This window comes from Lepidochelys kempii, chromosome 1 (assembly GCF_965140285.1).
Source record: "Lepidochelys kempii isolate rLepKem1 chromosome 1, rLepKem1.hap1, whole genome shotgun sequence".
NCBI lineage: Eukaryota > Metazoa > Chordata > Testudines > Cheloniidae > Lepidochelys > Lepidochelys kempii.
Genome location: NC_136380.1, coordinates 222425744 through 222448614, shown reverse-complemented (window position 1 = coordinate 222448614; position 22871 = coordinate 222425744). Strand labels below are relative to the sequence as shown.

Below are 22871 nucleotides of genomic sequence, written 5' to 3'. Positions count from 1 at the left end.
TGTACATCACAACCATTACTAGTTTGATGAGAAGCTGCCTTGATTTCATTGTGATCTACAGAGACAACAGATTTGAAGATGCCATCACTGCTGCTAAAGAAATGGCGTAAGACTTCACAGTTGACCCTGTCTTCAAGGGAACTTGTATTCATTAGAAGAAGGGATAGTTTGTTATGAGGGCAAAGATGAGGTGATGGGAAGCTCAGCGCTTGTTGACACTGCTCAAGTATCCATCGAAGGAAGGTTTGGACAAATGAAGCACCACAAAAAGACGGGGGAGAGGAAGGGGTTGTATGACCTTAGTAAACTGTCAGCAGATAGGAAAATACTCTCGAACAATTGTATGGACCTTCACTGGACTCTGACACATGGGGAATGTTCAGATGTCAATGATAAAGACCTCCATGTTGAATTGGACAACATCCGTCACATTTTGCAACATGGGAAGCACTCTCCACTCCAAGTTATCCAATTCATTCAGGATGCAGAACTGAAGGACACTTTTCCTAATATGTGGAGATCTTTGAGGATTCTGCTCATGCTGCCCATTACAGTCACGAGTGGTGAGCTCTTCGAAGCTCAGGCTTATTAAAACATATCTTCAATTGATGATGGCCGACAAAAGACTCTCATTGCTTGCTATTTGATTGCTTGAAAATGATGTTGGCCAGTCTTTGGATCTCTCTGAAGCTGTGCTTCATTTCGTGAGGGCAAAGGCAAGAAAAGTGACCTTTTGAACTAAAGGACTAGGGTTAACATTCTAAGGCTGTCATCTACTGTAACACTGTTTAATATTGGTCCACCCAATGTTGGTGCACAGTTCAATTTCTTGATGTTAGTACATTTCAGTTATTCTTAAAATTTAAAAGTTTCTATAAGCTTAGGAAGAAACCAGTTTTTTAATTTGCTTATATATGGCATAAATAAATACAGATTTACAGATCCTAGCATGCAAATTTATCATCTAATATGACAGGGATAAATCATGCATGCAAATCTTGCATCAAAGTTGTGAAATGGGCTACAAATGCAATAAAAATAAGGTATTCAAAAATGTAATGTCCGGGGGCACTGAAGACGCTCCTTGCCTGGGGTACCATTTGGTCTCGGACTGGCCCAGGCTGTGAGGGAGGACTGGGAGGAGCTTCTTTCATTATTTCTTCTGCTCCCTACCTCAGTCACAACTGTGAGGAGGGGACTCCTGTCCTCTCCTCTCTTCCCTGGGCTCCTACAAAAGATGGGCTGATTTCTTATCAGGAGGTGGGGGCCGTCTTCTCCCCTCTCCACTACTGTAAGGGAGAGACTCTCTTTTTGTCTCTTCTCTTCCTCCTCTCCCCTTAATGCTGCAAGAGAGGTTTCAGAGTAACAGCCGTGTTAGTCTGTATTCGCAAAAAGAAAAGGAGTACTTGTGGCACCTTAGAGACTAACCAATTTATTTGAGCATGAGCTTTCGTGAGCTACAGCTCACTTCATCGGATGCATGCCGTGGAAACTGCAGCAGACTTTATTTATACACAGAGAATATGAAAAAATACCTCCTCCCACCCCACTGTCCTGCTGGTAATAGCTTATCTAAAGTGATCATCAGGTGGGCCATTTCCAGCACAAATCCAGGTTTTCTCACCCTCCACCCCCCCCCACACATTCACTCTCCTGCTGGTGATAGCCCATCCAAAGTGACAACTCTTTACACAATGTGCATGATAATAAAGTTGGGCCATTTCCTGCACAAATCCAGGTTCTCTCACCCCCCTCCCAAAAACCACACACTTTTGGGAGGGGGGTGAGGGGGTGAGAGAACCTGGATTTGTGCAGGAAATGGCCCAACTTTATTATCATGCACATTGTGTAAAGAGTTGTCACTTTGGATGGGCTATCACCAGCAGGAGAGTGAATTTGTGTGGGGGGGTGGAGGGTGAGAAAACCTGGATTTGTGCTGGAAATGGCCCACCTGATGATCACTTTAGATAAGCTATTACCAGCAGGACAGTGGGGTGGGAGGAGGTATTTTTTCATATTCTCTGTGTATAAATAAAGTCTGCTGCAGTTTCCACGGCATGCATCCGATGAAGTGAGCTGTAGCTCACGAAAGCTCATGCTCAAATAAATTGGTTAGTCTCTAAGGTGCCACAAGTACTCCTTTTCTTCTTGCTGCAAGAGAGAGTCTCTTCTCCGTCCCTCCCTGCCCAGTTGCTGTGATAGCTCCTCTCTGCTTTTTTTCAATTCCCCTTATCTACTGTGCGGAGGGAACCACCCCTGGCCACAGTCTCTCTCGCTCTCTCCCCCCTGCCCTCCCAATCCCCAGATAGGATAGTGGGTTCTTTCCACTTTCTTCCTCCTTTTTCTGCACCCTTTCCCATTTTTCCCCTGGGCAGTTTCCCTCTCTTTCCAAGATGCTCAGAAACATACCCGCCTCAGTTCTCTGCTGCGGCTGCCTCTAGCATGTTCTGGACTGCTTTACTGAGCTCAGTCTGCCAAGTCTCACTGATTTTTGTGGAGGAATTCAATGGGGGATGACAGCAGCTCTGTGTGTGTGTGTGGGGGGGGGGGGGGGAGGGCGGCCTGCAGGAGCTGGATGTTCCAGAGGAGCTTATTGAACACATGGAGGAAATGGTTTTGCAGTTTCATTGCTACTCAAATTGCTCCAAGCACTAACAGTGAAAATGAGTCAAGGTTGGTAAATTTCACTCTGCTGGTGCCTGTACTCCAGAGAAAGTTTGCAAGCCCCGGCATATGCTGTTGTTCACTCCTGGCTGCAGCTCTGTTTAATCCTTTATATCTCCTACATCCTGGCTGCAGCTCTGTTGAATCCTTTATATCTCCTGCATCTTGTGTTGAAATTTGTTTGTGATGAGATGATGTTGTAAGGCAGGCAAGGGAAACTGTATATGCCACAGACTACAATGTGAGTCATGATGACTGCAGAGATTTTAACTGCCCCACACCCTGACTTCCAGCCTGCACACTGAAGTAGTGAGCACCAGAGTGTTTAGGCACATAGACCCTGCTTCTCCATTTGGCACAGGAATGGGGTAGAGGAAACAGAGGTGGTCTAAAGCACCCTGCGTGAACTTCCATATTTTTGGCCAAGCCCCTGGCATAAATTACAGCGGCCTCAAAGATGCTTTAGCTTATGTTCTGACTGCAAGGCCCACTGTGAGCCCTCTGCTAGCCAAAGACAGCCAGAGGACAGAGCATTTGATCACACCCTTCCTTCCCCCAGCATGCCCCCTACATTGGGGGCTAAGAGGAGGGGTGGTGAAGAGCCATTCCATTAGCTCTGTGCTGTCCATTGTGAACCCCCTTGCTCGAGGGTAGTCCCTGGGAGTCGCTTCTGCCTAATTTATAGGGTCATTACGCCACTGGAATGGGGTAAGGAGGCTGTAAGCCAATCAAGAATTGGGGCCTGTGCCTATAAAGGTTGGCAAAGAGTAATGTGGACTTTTTAATCACTCAGCCAATATCTCAAGGAGCCATTCAGGCTTCAAATTTGTCTACTCGGAGCTTCCCTACAACTAGAGTTAACCCACGTTATAGGTTATGTCCCTTTAGGGAGGATTCCTGTGTTTTCATTGGCTCTGGTTCCTTCCTTTGATCATCACAGAGTGTATGTGATACTCTTCTTTGCAAATGACTGGTAGCGCTGATGGACAGAAGGCACATTCTGTGAATAGCTCAACTCCTTTGAAAGTGACTCCATATGGGATCAAAATATCAAGCTTCATATTTTCCAATGGCTCAAGAGATAGCAGCACACTTAAAACGTAAATTTGATGAGGAGAGCGTAACTAGTGGTGTTTAAATGACTATAACATAAAATTAATGCTTCAACCTTGTTGGCTCATGCCTGCTTTCTAGCTTGCACATGCTTCATAGTCTAAAGTATTCACTGTCCTATTCAGAGAGATGCATAAGAAGTGGAGGGATTTATTTGCAGAATTTACACACTAGTATGTTTACTTAGGCTCCAGTGTCAAATTGAAATCTAACAATATACAGACCTGATCCTGTGAAGTGCCGAGTGCCTTTTACTCGCATTGATGGCAATGGGAGTTGAGGTTGCTGAGCATCTTTGCAGGATTGGACCATAAGCAAATGGGCCTGACAGGATTCAGCAAATAGTTTGTGCATGATGGATCTGATTGTTGAGCGTTGTTAGCATTGACTGTGATCACAAAATTGTCTGCCACCTGTTGGTTATTAGTACGTGTAGCACAGTAGGCCAGATCTAAATGATTTTGCAAACTGAGTTAGTGAATGGTTTAATTTTTAGTATAGGGAAGGTGCAAGCGATTTAAAACTGCAAACTAGAGATGAGAGCTATCCAAACAATAATAAAATGGTGAAAGAGAATGTAGTGGTTAGTACAACCCTTCCCCAGCCAGCCTTAGAGAAATACTTTTCAGAGAAGGAATCCTCCTTTGCAGTGTTGCCAACTCTTTTGATTTTTATCACACATCTCATGCTATTTGCTGTTTGTATTAAAGCCCCAGCTCCTAGAGCCAGGTGATTACGTGAGATTGTCATCTTTATTTAAAAAAAAAAAAAAGTTTTGAGCCCTCATGGTTGTAGAGAAAAGCTTGACATTTATGAACTTTAAAGCCTCAAAAACAAGAGGGCAAATAAACATAATCTTGTATTAATTTTTTTTAAAAAAATCTCATGATATTTTGGGGACTGACTCCTGATTTTTTAACCTGTGGGGTCAGCAATACTGTTACCCAGTGTCTTGCTCAGCTGACCCAATACTGAGGACAGTTAAGCTGCGAGTACAGAGGACAATCTGTATTCAGCTCTATTTCAGCTAACCATTACCTGAGACGTTGTTGACTGTTGTTTGCCCTTATCTACACTTGCAGCTTAACTGTGCTCAGTACCATTGCAGCTAAAGTGATCATTGACACCTGCACTCAGTAACGGGTCACAGTGGTTCAGTGCAGACAAGGCCAATCTTTAAAGTGTTTTACTTTACTGGGGCATTTTAATGGAATTTGTATCTCACAACCCACATTTGCTTTAGGTAAACCTATGTTTTATAATTACAAAAATAGACCCTTGCTATTGCACACTTTGCTAACCTGCGGGATTCTGGTTCTTGCTCTGGCCCGTTTGCCTTTGTGCCAGTGTATAAGGGCCATAAAACACTGCTGCCACCAGGGAGAGACTTGTCCCAGTGCAGGAACTGACTGCAGCCACAGTAAGTGGCCCTATGTAAATCTCCTTGCAAATGCTAACATCATGCAGTGGTTGGAGAGTGGAGCTCAAAGGGGCGTGTCAGGAGCACAAAGAGGAGATGGGGAATTCCCATGACATACATCACTATGTGGATTATTGGGCTGCTCTGGAGCATCTTATAGTCAGGCCCTAGAAGAAGGGACTGGTATCAAACACAGCAGCTCTTGGCTGAGGGCTGCATTGGCACCTGATACAACCCAGGAAGGATGCAAAGGTGACTTAAAGGCCCTTTCGTCCCCGCTGCTCCAGAACTATGTTGTCTTTGCTGTGTCTCCAGGAAGTGCAACACATGGTCACTGCCCACTACTCAGCAAAGATTCAGTAGCAGATGGTGTAGTGGAGTTCCATAGTGCCGAGATGTCATGATTTTTTTTTTTTTTAAATGCTACAGTGTAGCATCATTTAAACCAAACCGAACTGGTCAGATACAAGAACAAAGTGTAAATGTTGCTTTTTCAAATTAGTGAGTGACCAGATCATTAAAAAGTTCAGTACATCACCATGAGTCTGCCATCCTCTAGGGCAAAGTAGTGAGGTGCTACTGTAAGCCGAGTACCTTGGCATGATCTGTGCTTCCCTGCTAGGGAGGGCCACTCCTTTTTAATCAATTTTCAGTAGCAAATAGCTCCACTTCCCTTTTTCGGGTTTTACTTTCTAGGGGAGCAGATAATATCAGTTTCATAAGTTTTTTGACCCCCCCCCCCTCCACGTGTGTGTTTTGGGACAGTGCCAAATTTCCAGTCCACTCTGTGTAGAAAAGTCAGTAATATTAATAGCAGTGTAGCTGGCAGTACATTCTATTTCTGACCCGATGGAAAGTTCTGTGTTTTATGTACATATACCAGGAGGACACCGGTTTCTGGAAGAACTGCTTTGATTTCCAAATGCAAGACCGACATTCACCCAAAGGAAGCCACTCTAGCAGGAGTGGCTGTACACAAACTAGCGAGATAAATGCAAGTGATGACCGCACATTCTGTTACAGATTGGGTCAAGGAGACACGGTCATGACTAGAGAAATTCCTGTCATCAGTTGCTCCCTTCAAACCCCACCCAGTTCTGTTTCTCAACAAGCTGCGGCTACCTACCTCTTCCCTGATGCCATTTTCTGTCACTCTCCTCCCCTCTATGTATCTCTAGGGGCTAGCACTGTCCTCTACTGGGCTAATCAAGGAAGTAGTGGTAATGAGTTGCTGGCCCCATTGCCAATACAGGGTCCGTACTGCATCATGCCGTGAGACAGGGCAGTGGTGCAGTGAGATCAGCAACTTAGTCCAGTTGCTTCTGAAGATTGGGTGGCAGGCCAGCCACCCCCATTCCCTTGAGACAGCTTGGTAGAGCACAGTCGGCAAGCCTGACATGGGGACAGGCAAGGGGCCATAGGCCACTCCCTAGGCATGGCACCAGGCAAGTATGTGGGTGTGCACGTGGAAGAACAGGGGATGGGAAATGAGGGCCTGGGGGAGGGAAATGGTAGGGTGTAGAGGTAGAAAGGCAGACCCTGAGCCAGTGTGGCCCAGCCTGATTATCTTAGAAGCCCTTAACAAAAGGTACATGTGACTGGCTCAGAGGTTCATTTTCTTACAAAAGCAGACTAGTTTTTCTTTCCTTTGTGTTTCATTACAAAAGATGTGCACAGCTCTTAGTGGGACATTTAAAACTAGCATATCTGCTGTAGGAGAACCACTGGCCCTGGTGACCTGTGAAGGTTTCGGTCTGTCTATCCCCCACGCTCCTCAGGACTCTGGAGTGGTGTTAGGTGTCTGAGAAGCGCTGGAAGCAGAGAATGGAATGTGAAGCAGTAAACACAAGACCACACCCTGAGCTAATGAACTCCTGGAACTGGGCTTGGTTTGAGAAGGGGGAGGGACTGGAGAGCAAAGGGAGAGTGAAGTAGGCTCAAAAGCTCCTACTAGAAGGGAGATTTTCATGTCTCAGGTTGCTGCTCCACTGCAAAGGAAGGGCAAATAGACCAGCCATCTCAACGAGCAGTCTGTGTTAGCTCAGCTCTGACACAGAGACATTTTAAGGGTGGAGCAGGGCTTTCTCAGCCAGGTGGTGTGTTTCAACAGTACGGGTGGGTGCATGTGCAAACTCCACTCTGCCTCAGCGCAGCTGCCATGTCTCAGGGTGGGGGAACTGGAACAGATAGATAGCACCATGTGTTCCATACACCGTGTTTGTGTGTGTGTGTGTATTTTGGAGGAAAGAATCTGGGGGCCTGTTGCATCAAGGTAAAGAGGGCGGAGAAAGTTAGAGCTTTTCTAATTTAAGGAGAGTGAGAATCTTAGGGTTTGTCTACACTTGGAGTCATTCCTGATTAACTGCACGTGGGACACTCTTATTCTGGAGTGCCCTGTTCCTGTTTCATTTAAGGGCTCATCTATACTTGAAACTTGTTGCAGGTTAACTTGGGTTTCTTGGGGATAAATTGCTTTGCATCCACACATAAGTTTGTTTTTAATTATCTAGCATCTGGTCCTGCATTAGTAAATCCACTTTAGAAGCAAGATCACTGATACTCAGGATGAATTTTCCCACAACCAAAGTAGGGGTAGAAGCTGTGACAGATATGGCTGTTTCCTGCCATATTCTTGGGAGACCTTATTGATTTAAATGTATGTATAATTGGGAGCCAGGGGTTTTATGTAATTCCATGGGGGAGGGTGACCCACAGCTCCTCCAGGAACTAAAGAGAAAGAGAGAGAGAGAAAGTGTGTGTGTGTGGGGCAAATGGTAGTGTGAGATTAGGCAAATTCTTTCAGGTTGCAACACCTCCAGAGAAGTGCCAGCACCTGAAGAAGCTTGGGTACTGGTTCAGACTGGATTCTGCAGAGACTGACAGACAAAGAAAGGACTTTTGGATAAATATCCTGAGTTTAAACTGACTCAGGCCTGTCTTTCTGATCCAATAAAGAGTTGGGACCTCTTGTCCAAGGTGGCCCCAATCCTTCCTGGGAAGGGTCAGGAGGACTTTGGCTAACTGAGACCACGTAAGACTGATTGATGACCTCAGGTAAGTTTTTAGCATGTGCATAAGAACTTCTATTGTGTTTTATGTTTTCACTGTAATGCTTTCACCTCAAGAATAAATGTGCTTGCTTATAAAGGGCTGTGTGGTAATGTATAACTGCTGGAAATTATGTTGTTCACAGTCTTCAAAGAGAAAGCAAAGTTTAGATGACAGAGTATTCTGGAAGTCTGAATAACAGCATAAAGCTGTGCAGCCTGGAAAAATCCTGATCAGGAAAGGGAGAAGTGGGTCTCCACCCATGATCTATGCTTCTGTATTGTCCTGTGCTGAGGTCCTGGACTTCCTTGCCCTCTGTGGAGAGGTGTGTGTCCAGGCCCAAGTAAGCAGAATGCCCAGATCTAAAAGTGGCTATCTGAACAAATTAAGGAGAAGGGGGTGCTCCTGGGACCAGGGGCAACAGATTTTTCCTTAAAGCATGTGTGCAACCCCCCCCTCGCAAAGCTGGAAGATGGAGTCTCGTCAGGGAGCCTGGGCCCTTCTACCTGCCTGGGGTGGGGCCCCCAGGAGCAGCCCCTGGCCCATGTCCCCGCCCCCAAGGTTCCCTGGCCAGGGCAGGTGGAGGGTCTGCAGCTCCCCACAGCTGCTTACGCAGTTCTTAGCCTAACCTGGCTCCGGCTTCTGGCCTGGGGCCTTGGAGTCCGAAAAGCTGAAGCCGGGCCACGGTAAGAGCCGCCCAGGCAGCTGTGGGGAGCCGCAGCCCCTCCATCTGCCCTGGGCATGGACCTGGGCTGGGGGCTATTCTTGGGCTCCCCAGACCGCTCTTACCCAGGCCAGGCGGCAGGGCCTCATGGGGAAGAAGAGGGACAGGGGGCAGCTCTGTGGCAAAAAGTGGATGTGCCATGGCCCCTTAGCCACCCCTGCCTACAATCCAATCAACAAAGAAAGAAGCTCCTGTAGGGTTATAGAAATGTGAAGGACAATAATAAGACCTTAGGGAGAACTTGCATGGTCTACAACTACTATGAAGAGTAGGACTGCATTTTTGCCAAAGAGGCCACCCCTGAACCTAGTCATGTTGTTGACATCAACTGAAGAACATCCACGCCCAAGATGCTGAGCAGGAGAGTTTGATCCAGACAGCCAGGATCTCTGATCCACTAAACCCACAGGCAGAGAGAGTGTAGAAGTCATCCCCTCCCTGCCAAATCACATGCAGAGAAACAATGTGTCAGTGCTATATTACAGTACAGTTGTGAGGGATTTAAACACCTTTGTTCCAGATACTATCTGGGTATCACCATGCTTAGCTACCATCTCTCCACACCTCTTTTAGCCAACCCACTTCCCCTTGAGAGTGTAGAAAAGCCCTTCCTACCTTCCATTCCTGTATGGGAACACGGATTTCCTTTGACCCTGCTGCCACCCCTACCCCCATGAAATAACCTGATTCTGTTATGAGAAACTTCCCTTTCCCTATACACTCATGTCCCACTCGCGCACACCAATAATGCCAGCTATAGCCTCGGTACAGACTTCTAACATGATTCTCACTCTTCATGCACATCCCCAGTCCCCCTGATATCTCTCTCTTTTTACATAGAGAGGGCCCAGCCCTGAACCATCCTGTGCACCCTTCTTTCCCTGCACTGGCATTGTGAATTCAGTTTCCTGACCTTTGATTCAGAAGGGTCTGGCAATATGCAGGAAGGGAAGGGTCATACATTTGCTTATCGGATTTGGGGTGGGCGAGGAAGAAATCCCAGTTCCTTGCTGCTAGAAGGACTGCTATGGTGATTTTTTTCACTGGGAGGTGTTATCTGATGACTCTAGAGGCAGGATCGGGCACAGAGGTGAAATAGGTTTTTTACTTGAAGGGATATGGGATGATGGCTGTAGCGAAGAATGTCAGGACTGCTCATTGGCTGTCTGGAGGGTTTGACAGCTGAAAGACAAGCTGGGGAAGGAGGTTGTTACAGATTTGTTTGGTAATAGCCCTGAAAGGACTGAGATGGAGAGGGGATTGTACCGTGGCTTTGGCATGATGCATGCAGCAGTGTAAAAGCAGGTCTATCTTCCATTGCTTTTATTAGAGGAGAGGCTGAAATATTAGAGAAAACATTCCAAGGCTAGTAGGAGTATGGGAAACTGCTGAGTCTGGGAAGAGAGAACCATCTCAGGGCGGACAGAGACAGGACAGGGCCCAGACAGGTAAAGGCAGTAGGCTAGAATCTTCCTTGTTTTTCACACATACTCCCCCTACTGATGTCAGCAGGATTTTCTGGTGTAGGTGAGGCTGAATTAGATTAATTGTTTTAGACCAGCCTCTCGAGCTGCAGCCCAATACCACACCAGTTTGATTTGTTGCTTTATCACGTTACAAAGAATCTAATTTGTCATCTACCATCACTGTTTTCTGACTCCCTCCCACTCATTGGGTATGTATTTCACTTCTTTTCCCAGAGACATTAGCTTCTCTCCTCAAAGCTCCTTGGGTCAATCCACTCTCAGTTTCCAACCTAGCCATTTTATAATATAAAATATTTGTGTTCTCATTTACAGGATGTTGCACTGATGGAATCTGAAGAAGCCAATAGGGGAGACCCCCTTCCCCCAGAAACCAGCAGCCCTAGTGAGGAAAACCCTGATCCTACACCAGCCAAAAGGGGACATTATGCCACCACTGAGTCTGTAGAGATGAACACTGAGCTGCCTGGCTCTGCAGAAGGAGCACAGGTCTCCATTGCCCAGGATCCTCTGAGGCATCTCTCTGTTGGGGAATCAGCAGAGATGTGTGGCAAATCCTCTAACTCTGTTCCGTTAGGACTGGAACAAGGGGAGCAAGATCTAAGGTACCAGAGAGGACTCTCAGAGGGGGAGAAAGGTCCTGCAGTACAAGAGATATCTTTGGAAGAAGAGAGATGGGATCATTCCTTGAACTCTGAACAGGGAAAATTAGCTCATCCTGAAAGAAATCAGTATTCTCTCTTTCCCAACACAGTCCCCCAGGCGACAGCCACTCATGACAAAAACCCGCAGGTACAGTCTCCAGCCCTTTATATTGAATTTCCTCAGGATCAGAAACAGTCCCTGACATGTCATACTGCTGTCCCCCAGGCGCAGCATAAGGAAACCTCAATGACAGACACTGTTCCCAGCCAGAGGGAACCAGTCACTAAACACTTCCTGGTGTGTAAAGAAGTTTCAGAGGTTCATTGCAAGACTGAGACTTTGCATGATGACATTATTGGGGATTCCTCCTTGCAGGGGTTGGATGTAGCAAATGGGACCATCAGAGAGCTCCGACCACGTACTGAAGCAGTGGCAGGGACCGACGAGGAGCCATCTCCTGGAATGGATGCAGCAGGCAGGATGAATCCCATGCCTTCTGTAGATAATGATGAAAAAGTAGGCGGCTTACAGGGTGGGGGAGAGGATAGAGACTCTTCCTCTTCACATCACTCACCCTATCCCTTATCGGATGACAGCCAAGGAAATTCATGGCTAACAGGAAGAAATGCAGACAGAAAGATGGTTCTGTCATCCCATGAGAGAGGGAACAATGCCTTGGTCACAGACCAGAAAACAGAAGTGGCTGCTAGGCAAAGTCCATCTGGTTCTATAAACCTCCTTCTGGAGGAGGAGAAAGGAGCAGATGATGGAAGAGCAGAAGGCAGCACTGAATCTCCAAGAGTGTGTGTCTTCCACATACCAAATGCTGCAAAAAAACCAGAGCAGGAGGAGTGGCAGCACAAGCAGCTAGAATGGGGGGAGGAGCCAGAAGAGGAGGAGCAGTCGGAACAGAAGCAGCCAGAGCTGGAACAGGAGGAGTCAGAATGGGAGAAGCTAGAGAAGGAAGCAAAACCAGTGCAGGAGGAGCCAGTATGGGACAGGGAAGATCAGAAGGAAAAGAGGTGGGATGAGCTGGAACAAGAGCCAGGGAGGGAAGAAGCGGAGCTCGAGGCTCCACCACCAACACTCAATCCGGCATCACCTTCTCTCTCCAAGCAAAACTGGGACCTCTGTGATGAGGGGAAGAGCATTTCCTCGACTGAGGGAACAGGGCTGGCCTCTCTGCCCCAGGAATCATTCCCCAAAGATCAGCATCCCGGTGAGGATGTACTATCCTGCATAGTACTGAAGGCCTGCATTGGAGGAGCAAGTGTAAGAGCTCAGCCACCTGCTGTGATAATGTCCAAAAGTCAGAACCCAGTGGGTGGGAGTTCCATGATGCACTCCCCCACTTGCCACATCTCTGAGCACTGGGGAGACATGGGAGTTTCTGACCCTTCCAGCTCCATTTCTTTCAATGGCCAAGGTTGTGAAGAAACCTGTCAGGATAACAGAACCAGTAATGGTGAGGATGGCCATAGTGACGGAGATGGAAGGACAGTCCAGAGCTTTCATGATGATGGAGCCATATTTCTATTATGCAGAGAAGTAACCTCATCTGGTGCAGGGAACCCAGACTCTTCCAGGGCTGTGGACCCTTCTTCTGGTGCCAGGAACTTTGGCTCTTTTGGTCCCGCAGATCCTCATCCTGTTGCAGAAAACCCAGCGTTTCCCAGTCATTATGATTTCACTCCAGCCTCGCCATCAGAGCTCAACTCAGCACCATCAGCAGGTAGCCCATCTCAGGAGGATGCTGATGAAAGATCCCATGTGAGCCTTGCAGGATGTACTGACCTGGACAAAGCACCAGTCTCTGTACAGGACACATCCAGCCAGACTTCTTATCTGCAGGAGGCAGCTTCTAGTGAAGGAGCATCAGTGTCCACCAGCCCAGAGGGTGTTCAGACTCCCCATGGGCTGCTTACACCTGAGAAGGGCCTTAATGAAGAGCCTAGTGCCCAACCTTGCATCTCCAAGGCTTTCAGAAGTCCCCCTCTAAGGCAGAGCTTGCCCAAGGACAGAGATGAAGTAGACTCTACCCCTGCAGCTCCAGCTACAATGCACCTGGAGTCATCCCAAGCACCAGACATGGCTCTCGGTCCCCCAAATTACCTGGAGGAAGTCCAGAGGCACCAAAAGCCCCCAACGAGAAGTTTTGTTTTTCAGGGAAAGGAAATGAAAGCAAACATGGTTCACACAGCACAACAAAACCCTTTACTCGATGAGTCACATTTGAGTTTAGAGGTGGAAGTTCCAGGAACAGGAAGTGTCCTTAAGGCTGTACCGCAGCCCCCAGAAGAAGTGGTAGTCTTTGCCTTGGAGCAGCACACGCAGCCTCCTCCTCCTGAGCCTGACTCCAGCTCGCCCCTGGCCCCTGTGCCTGATGCTGACCAGCTCAACCACCCGCCTGTGCCCAACTCACCCCTGGCTCCTGTGCCTGACGCCACCCAGCTCAACCACCCTTCGGCGCCTGCGTCTGACTCACCCCTGGCTCCTGTGCCTGATGCCACCCAGGTCGCCCACAGTCTGGCTCCTGCGCCCAGCTCACCTTTGCCCCCTGTGCCTGATGCCACCCACTTCACCCACCCTCCGGTACCTGCTCCTGGCTCACCCCTGACTCCTGCGCCTGACGCCGACCAGCTCACCCACCCTCCGGCTCCAGCGCCCAGCTCACCCCTGGCTCCTGCGCCTGACGCCGACCAGCTCACCCACCCTCCGGCTCCTGCGCCCAGCTCACCCCTGGCTCCTGCGCCTGACGCCGACCAGCTCACCTATCCTCCAGCTTCTGCGCCCGGCTCACCCCTGGCTCCTGCGCCTGACGCCGACCAGCTCACCTATCCTCCGGCTTCTGCGCCCGGCTCACCCCTGGCTCCTGCGCCTGACGCCGACCAGCTCACCTATCCTCCGGCTCCAGCGCCCGACTCACCCCTGGCTCCTGTGCCTGACGCCGACCAGCTCACCTATCCTCCAGCTCCTGCGCCTGACGCCGACCAGCTCACCTATCCTCCGGCTTCTGCGCCCGGCTCACCCCTGGCTCCTGCGCCTGACGCCGACCAGCTCACCTATCCTCCGGCTTCTGCGCCCGGCTCACCCCTGGCTCCTGCGCCTGACGCCGACCAGCTCACCTATCCTCCGGCTCCTGCGCCCGGCTCACCCCTGGCTCCTGCGCCTGACGCCGACCAGCTCACCTATCCTCCGGCTTCTGCGCCCGACGCCGACCAGCTCACCTATCCTCTGGCGCCTGCACCTGATGCTGACCAGCTCGCCCACCCTCTGGCGCCTGCACCCAGCTCACCTCTGGCTCCTGCACCTGATGCTGACCAGCTTCTCCAGTCTCGATTCCTTGTGCCTGACTCCAACCAGCTTCCAGACCCTGCACCTGATATTGACCAGCCTCTGCCTCCTGTGTCTAACTCCAACCCACCTCTAAACTGTGTACGAGACTTTAGTCAATTACTGGCCACTGCCCCCAATTCCAGCTGCCCTAGCCAGGCTCCAGCCTCTGTGTCTGATGCTGACAGCCTTGCTCTGGTCCCTGCTCCTGCTGTGGAAGATGGAGAAGAGAACCCCCTCCTAATGCAGATGACCCATGGGGGAGTGTCTGGTGCCCAGTGGGATCCGGTCATCTCACTTACACCGGATGTGGTGGACACCAGTGACTCAGGCATCACTTCATTGGCAGAGAGCTCAGATTTTCCCACTTTGGAGAATGAGGCACCTATGGGCCACTCTAACAGCAGCCCTGGAGCAATGGGTCAGCACCTGGCTACAAACTGTGGAAAGTCCACACCTGACTGCACCTCCAGGCCCTCCTTGGGAGGGTGGGGAACATCCACAGACTCTCAGAGTAGAAATTCAGCACAGCCACCCCCACTACTCGCTTTCTCCAACCCACTCCACTTCCTGCAGTTCAGCCCTCCATCGCCACCAACCATCAGAACACTGTACCAACAGGAGGCAGTCTTTGAGGAGCCCCAGTGGGACCAGGCACAGGCAGGCCCCACCAGCGTGGATACGAAGAACACAACAGCCCCTGCAATGATGATAGAGAAAGCAGAGGGCGCTAGGACATGCAAGCAAAGGATGGAAGGGCAGGGAGAACCGCTTCACCTTGCGGCCCAGGTAAAAAAGGAGGTGGCCAGACACGCACCCTTGGAGAAGTCACCAAGTTGGCCAGATAAAAAAGTCGTCAGGGTGGACATGAAGGAGCTGGGACTCAATTCAGGGAGTCAGGAGAACAGGATCAAACACAGAGCAAAAAGCAAAGACTGGCACCGGCAGGGCCTGAGGAAGATGTCAGTACTGCCAGACAACTTACAAGGTGAGACCCCTCTGCTCCTAAGATACCAAATCTCAGCATAAAGCAAAAGATGGAGGAGTAAGGGAGTGAAAATACCTATAGCCAGAGAATAGCTAGAGACCCACTTCCAAAACTATCCACACACAACTTTGCCAAAGCCCCTCTATCCTGCTCTGCAGTCCCCTTGCTATTCCAGTCCTGGTCTCCCCTCATAGCTCTGCTAATGCCCCTCAGTCCCGCCCTGTGGAAATATACCCTCTTGTCACTAAAATTGAACTGAATTATTGGGGTTTCCAGAGAAAAAGCTATTACATCGAGTGAGGCTGTTTGCCTGCTTTGGACCGCTATCCCCATCACCACTCACCAGTCTGACCAATACTAATAACAGCTACCAACAGCACACCCAGCTCCCATTTCACTAAATTAGTCCCTCCTCAACTACTTGCCCAGCATCTTTTCTCACCCCCTTCCCAGCCTGCTCCTACAGCTTCCCTTCTCTCCTGCCTTGCCTGCCCACTGAACTCCTGGGGGTATGTCTACACAGCATTTTGGAGCAAGCTTCCCGGCGCCAGCCAACAGACTTGTGTTTACCAGGGCTCACACTAGGGCTCTAAAAATAGGTGTATAGATAGCTCTGTGAAGTTGTGGCTTGGGCTGGAGCTCGGGCTCTGAAGCTTAGGGAGATGGGCTCTGAAGCCCACCCTAAGCTGCAAGTTTAAAGCTCTGTCTATGCAGCTATTTTTAGAGCATTAGCAGGAGCTAGCCTATGTCTGCTGACCTGGGCTGGGAGGCTCGCTCCAAAATGCTGTGTAGCTGCACTCCGTCCTTATTCAGAGTTCTAGTCCTTTTCTCAGCCATGCAGTGGCCCCACTGGTATTAACCCTTTCACAGTAAGCCATTAGCCTATGAAGGGTAGAGGCCTCTGCTGCCACCACAAGGCTGTTCCATGTCTGCAGATGAAGTGATAACCAACTTTCAAGCAACAACAAAAAGTGCACACGCTTAATGATTGACAGTGAGATAGCTCTATGGCCAGTGAGATTTTTGGATCTCCTGGCCTGTTTGGTGCCACCTCTTTAGTGACCGACTTGAGAGCTGTTCAGTTTGATTCAGAAACCTTCAGGTCTCATTCTGACCCCATGCTACCCTTGGAGAAATATTTCATAAGAACATAGAATTTCAGATACTGCATCAGAATGCAAATCTGTCAGATCCAGTGTCCTGTCTTTGGTGGAAACCAATGACGAATTCTTTAGACAAAGGCATAAATCCCCCACAATGCACCTAGCCAATATTGTACTTAGTGTGTATGTGGGAGGATGAGATCTCTATGACCTTTTATAAATACACATATTGAGCTGGGTGAAATTAGTGACACTTTCGGCTTATTTTTGCTTCAACTCCTTTTACATTTTTTCACACTGCATAAGTATTGGCATTTTGGGATACTGGAAGTGTTTTTACATTGAAGCCACTTTGGTTCAAAATATTGCAGTTATTTTTATTTCATATTTATACATTTTTGGCCCCGAAGCGGAAGAAGTTAGTGATAACGGTGGTCCGATTCCCCACCCCCCTGGGCTCTGTTCTCATGTCTGCCACCAGCTGGTTTTAATAATTCTTTGCTAGATATATAGTTCTTTCCTCAGATTTAGTTAGGCCTCTCCCAACACCCTCCATCAAAGGAGGTAAATATTTTCCCCATTCTACAAATGGAACCCTGTTTCAGAAAAAGAGAGAGAGGGACTTCCCAAAGTCACCAGTGACCTAGTGTCAGTATCAGAATCACAATGAACCCAATGACATCTAGTCCCATGCCTAATTCACTAGATCACAGTGCTCCCAACACATGTATAGGGTAATTTTCAGAGGTGTTGAGTACTTACAGCTATGAAGTCAATTGGAGCTTTGGGGTCTGAACATCTCCAAGAATAAGGCTCCGATTTTCAGAAATGACTTTGGGTGACTCAGGTGGTGGATGCCCAACTTGAGGCACTTTAAAGGGGCCCCCATGTCTAGAAAATGCTGAGCGAGCCATCCACACCCTGAAAATCAGGCCCCTTTCAGGCATGTCAGATTGGGCACCAAAGTCATTGTCACTTTTGAAAACCCTGACCTCTTTCCATTTAGTGGCTTGGAAAGATGTGTGTATGAAAAACAAGCATTGTCTAAATGATAGGTATGAAGTGTTAAGTAAGTGCCAAGTATTGTTAAAGACCACGAAGCTGCAAAGCCCAAAAAGCACTGGTCCCAGTCCTAGACTGCTGCCTCTACATAGGGTTTAGGATGTGATATCCGCATTGCATCATGTCCTTACAGTTGGCTACTTGGAATCTCTCTTGCGCGCGTGCACTTGCTGTCTCACTGGAAGAAAATGGGATAACCTCTCTTGTCCTTTCAGAGGAGGGAGCACACAAGGACCAGCCAACCAGCTCAGATACAGTTATACTTCGGTGAGTCTCCCATTGGCTTCTAATCCCTTCCACCTGAGGTACAGCGGCCCAGAACTTTCCAGTAATTCCTTAGGGGCCCAAGAAACAGACAACAGAGCAAAATGTTCTCTGAGATAATGACCCCTGCCTAAGCTTCATCCCAGGCTCCCCATGCAATGGGATTCCCTTCCCCAAGGGGCAAGAGGGGAATTAATGTCCCTTTACTTCTGAATATCCATCATCCTGACAATGGTCCTTTGCAGTAGAAATAAGGAATGCAGACTTTGAACTTGATGGAGAGAGAAGTCCCAGCTGTTCCAGATTAATTACTGAGATCTGGATAAGCTACATCCAGTTCAGCAGGTCTTATTTTCTCCTGTCCTCTTGCTCCCCAAATCTTCTCCTCTCCCTGGACAGGGAGAAGAAATCTGCAGACACACTGGAGAATCTCAAGCGCCGACACTCCAAACTGATCAACTCCTGTAAGTACCTCCCATCTAATTGTTCTAGAAAACCCCAGTCATTATCCCCCCTGCGGAGCGCTGGAAAGAGAGGGATACAGGAAATTAGGTGGGAGTATCAGTGAGAGCCATGTAACCATCAGCATGCAATGTGGTTAGAGATGTGGAGAGCTGTGCTGGTGATCGGTGCATTATAAACACTATAGGCTCTAACATGTCCATTTGTCTTAGACTGATTGTATTGAGACAATAATGGAGTCCTCTCCACACAGGGAGTTCCACAGTCACTGCTTTCGAATGAATCTGAATTTCTGGCCTCTCTCCACAGCAAGGTTACTCTATCAGGAATACAGCGACGTGGCTCTGAACAAGGCAATCCAGAGCCAGAAGAGAGCGGATTCTTTGGCTGAGGACTTCGAACCGAGCTCTCCGAGCTCTCCAAGCTCCCTGAGGCTACGGAGGAAAGTGCTGTCTCCTCAGGACTCGTATCTACAACGTCTCTCGGTCTCGTCCACCGCGTCCCTCTGGCAGGACATCCCCATGATCCGAGGAAGCAGAATGCTGCTGAACATGTCCCGAGATGATCAGAAACTGCAGGAGGTAATGGATGGATGCTGTAGGCAGATGGATGGGGATTGGATGGGTGGGACAGCATAGACTGATGGACAAATCAGAGAGCATGAATGCATGATACAGGAATGCAGATGGGTGAATAGGAAGAGAAATGATCAGCAATGTGTATCCAGGTTAAAGGGAAACTTGCTACCTGTGATTATGAGTGAATTGAATCCAGCATAGTAAGGGAAAGACGTGCAAGGGTAAGGAATGGGGTCATGGAACCCAGCAGTACATGTTATGAAAGCAAATTTGGAGGAATTAAGAAGCCTTGTGGAGAAAGGTACAATAGGAGGAAGCATTAGGGACATAGAATCATAGAATATCAGGGTTGGAAGGGACCTCAGGAGGTCATCTAGTCCAACCCCCTGCTCAAAGCAGGACCAATCCCCAATTAAATCATCCCAGCCAGGGCTTTGTCAAGCCTGACCTTAAAAACTTCTAAGGAAGGAGATTCTACCACCTCCCTAGGTAACGCATTCCAGTGTTTCACCACCCTCCTAGTGAAAAAGTTTTTCCTAATATCTAACCTAAACCTCCCCCACTGCAACTTGAGACCATTACTCCTTGTCCTGTCCTCTTCTACCACTGAGAATAGTCTAGAACCATCCTCTCTGGAACCACCTCTCAGGTAGTTGAAAGCAGCTTCTGAAGTCATGTGAAATTCTGAAATCCCCCCTCATTCTTCTCTTCTGCAGACTAAACAATCCCAGTTCCCTCAGCCTCTCCTCATAAGTCATGTGTTCCAGACCCCTAATCATTTTTGTTGCCCTTCGCTGGACTCTCTCCAATTTATCCACATCCTTCTTGTAGTGTGGGGCCCAAAACTGGACACAGTACACCAGATGAGGCCTCACCAATGTCGAATAGAGGGGAACAATCATGTCCCTCGATCTGCTCGCTATGCCCCTACTTATACATCCCAAAATGCCATTGGCCTTCTTGGCAACAAGGGCACACTGCTGACTCATATCCAGCTTCTCATCCACTGTCACACCTAGGTCCTTTTCTGCAGAACTGCTGCCTAGCTATTCGGTCTCTAGTCTGTAGCTGTGCATTGGGTTCTTCCGTCCTAAGTGCAGGACCCTGCACTTATCCTTATTGAACCTCATCAGATTTCTTTTGGCCCAATCCTCCAATTTGTCTAGGTCCTTCTGTATCCTATCCCTGCCCTCCAGCGTATCTACCACTCCTCCCAGTTTAGTATCATCTGCAAATTTGCTGAGAGTGCAATCCACACCATCCTCCAGATCATTTATGAAGATATTGAACAAAACCGGCCCCAGGACCGACCCCTGGGGCACTCCACTTGACACCGGCTGCCAACTAGACATGGAGCCATTGATCACTACCCGTTGAGCCCGACAATCTAGCCAACTTTCTACCCACCTTATAGTGCATTCATCCAGCCCATACTTCTTTAACTTGCTGACAAGAATACTGTGGGAGACTGTGTCAAAAGCTTTGCTAAAGTCAAGAAACAGTACATCCACTGCTTTCCCTTCATCCACAGAACCAGTAATCTCATCATAGAAGGCGATTAGATTAGTCAGGCATGACCTTCCCTTGGTGAATCCATGCTGGCTGTTCCTGATCACTTTCCTCTCATGCAAGTGCTTCAGGATTGATTCCTTGAGGACCTGCTCCATGATTTTTCTGGGGACTGAGGTGAGGCTGACTGGCCTGTAGTTCCCAGGATCCTCCTTCTTCCCTTTTTTAAAGATTGGCACTACATTAGCCTTTTTCCAGTCATCTGGGACTTCCCCCGTTTGCCATGAGTTTTCAAAGATAATGGCCAATGGCTCTGCAATCACAGCCACCAATTCCTTTAGCACTCTCGGATGCAACTCGTCCGGTCCCATGGACTTGTGCACGTCCAGCTTTTCTAAATAGTCCCTAACCACCTTTTTCTCCACAGAGGGCTGGCCATCTACTCCCCATGTTGTGATGCCCAGCGCAGCAGTCTGGGAGCTGTCCTTGTTCGTGAAGACAGAGGCAAAAAAAGCATTGAGCACATTAGCTTTTTCCACATCCTCTGTCACTAGGTTGCCTCCCTCATTCAGTAAGGGGCCCACACTTTCCTTGGCTTTCTTCTTGTTGCCAACATACCTGAAGAAATCCTTCTTGTTACTCTTGACATCTCTTGCTAGCTGCAGCTCCAGGTGCGATTTGGCCCTCCTGATTTCATTCCTACATGCCCGAGCAATATTTTTATACTCTTCCCTGGTCATATGTCCAACCTTCCACTTCTTGTGAGTTTCTTTTTTATGTTTAAAATCCGCTAGGATTTCACCGTTAAGCCAAGTGGTCGCCTGCCATATTTACTATTCTTTCAACTCATCGGGATGGTTTGTCCCTGTAACCTCAACAGGGATTCCTTGAAATACAGCCAGCTCTCCTGGACTCCTTTCCCCTTCATGTTAGTCCCCCAGGGGATCCTACCCATCCGTTCCCTGAGGGAGTCGAAGTCTGCTTTCCTGAAGTCCAGGGTCCGTATCCTGCTGCTTACCTTTCTTCCCTGTGTCAGGATCCTGAACTCAACCAACTCATGGTCACTGCCTCCCAGATTCCCGTCCACTTTTGCTTCCCCCACATAAGCCTGGAAGGGACCTCCTGGGTCTAGTCCCCTGCTACTAAAATAGACCAAGAGTGGAAGAAGCTGGAGGACCCTAAGAAACTACATTAATCACAGGCCAGACTAGAATTCCTCTGAAAAAGAATGCAAGGATCAAAAGTTGGCCATTGTGTGTAAAAGAGACTATGAGGGAACTGGAGGACACTGGGCAGGCAGATTCAGAGAAATGGGATGGGAAAGACAAGGGGAATCAAGAGGAATTGAAGGGAAAGCAGTGGGACAAGAGGATCCAGGGAAGGAGGAGAAAATGAGGACTTGGGGGAAATTTGAGGACCCTGATGGAGGAATAAGAGGTAGAACTGTGGAGATCAGACAACTCATGAGAAAGGGCAATCTGGGGGTGTGCTAAATAAAGAAAAGTCCAGGAAGGATGAATCTCTGGAGAAAGAATAGGACACAGGGGTGTTGTGATTATTTCTGTTTAAAAAAAAAGCAAAAAATAGACACTACAATTTCAAGTCAAAGTTGATGAATAGCTTCAAATTGCACCACAGAAAGAATAGATATGGGGTTCTCAAACTGAGGGTTGTGACCTCTCAGAGGGGTCATGAGATTATTGCATGGAGGGTTGCCAGCTGTCAGCCTCCACCACCAACCCCCATTTCACCTCCAGCATTTATAATAGTGTTAAATATATATAAAAAAAGTGTTTTTAAATTTATGGGGGGGGTCACACTCAGAGGTTTGCTGTGTGAAAGGAGTCACCAATACAGAAGTCTAAAAACCACTGGAATAGACTGATGTCCCATCTATCTCTGCCAGCCTGCCTAGCCCCAGGCCTCTCACCATCATTAAAGCACCATCTCTTTATACTGCCTGGTTAGAGAGAGCTTGGCTTTTTTCCCCATTAGGAATCAGCAACTACACACTACCTACACTGGAAGCCAGGAAAGTTACTGACCTTTGCCCCGTCATTGTCCTTCAGTGCCACCTCGTTTACATCCCTCACAGACATGTCCGCTATGCTGACACTGTGTCCCTTCCTCTACAGGCCAAGTTTGAGTTGATCATGTCAGAGGCCTCATACTTGCGCAGTTTAAATGTGGCAGTGGATCACTTCCAGCGCTCATCAGAACTCCAGGCACTCCTCAGCAATCAGGAGCGCCAGTGGCTTTTCTCCCGTCTGCAGGAAGTGCGTGATGTCAGTGCCAGGTGAGTCCTGGTCCTTCACTTCAGAGACCACCAGCATCTGTGAAGTGCAGATACAGCCCAATGATGGAAAACAAAGATCAAACCTGTCAATAGCCCTCTCACCCCTACTCCACATATCCATTCAATCCTGGGACACACATCCCTTCCTCAGAAGGACATCTACCCTACCCTGGAACGA

At 48.5% G+C, this 22871-nt stretch overlaps 1 protein-coding gene across 1 annotated transcript in view; it reads left to right on the top strand.

Annotated features, from left to right (window-relative positions):
• LOC140907689 (uncharacterized) overlaps nt 1-22871 on the top strand; it is a 115609-nt gene that overhangs the window by 79650 nt on the left and 13088 nt on the right. The window contains 5 exon segments of the mRNA XM_073334248.2: nt 10769-15419; nt 17800-17851; nt 18248-18312; nt 18620-18891; nt 22533-22693. Of these exon segments, the coding sequence (XP_073190349.2) occupies nt 10769-15419; nt 17800-17851; nt 18248-18312; nt 18620-18891; nt 22533-22693 (5201 nt within the window).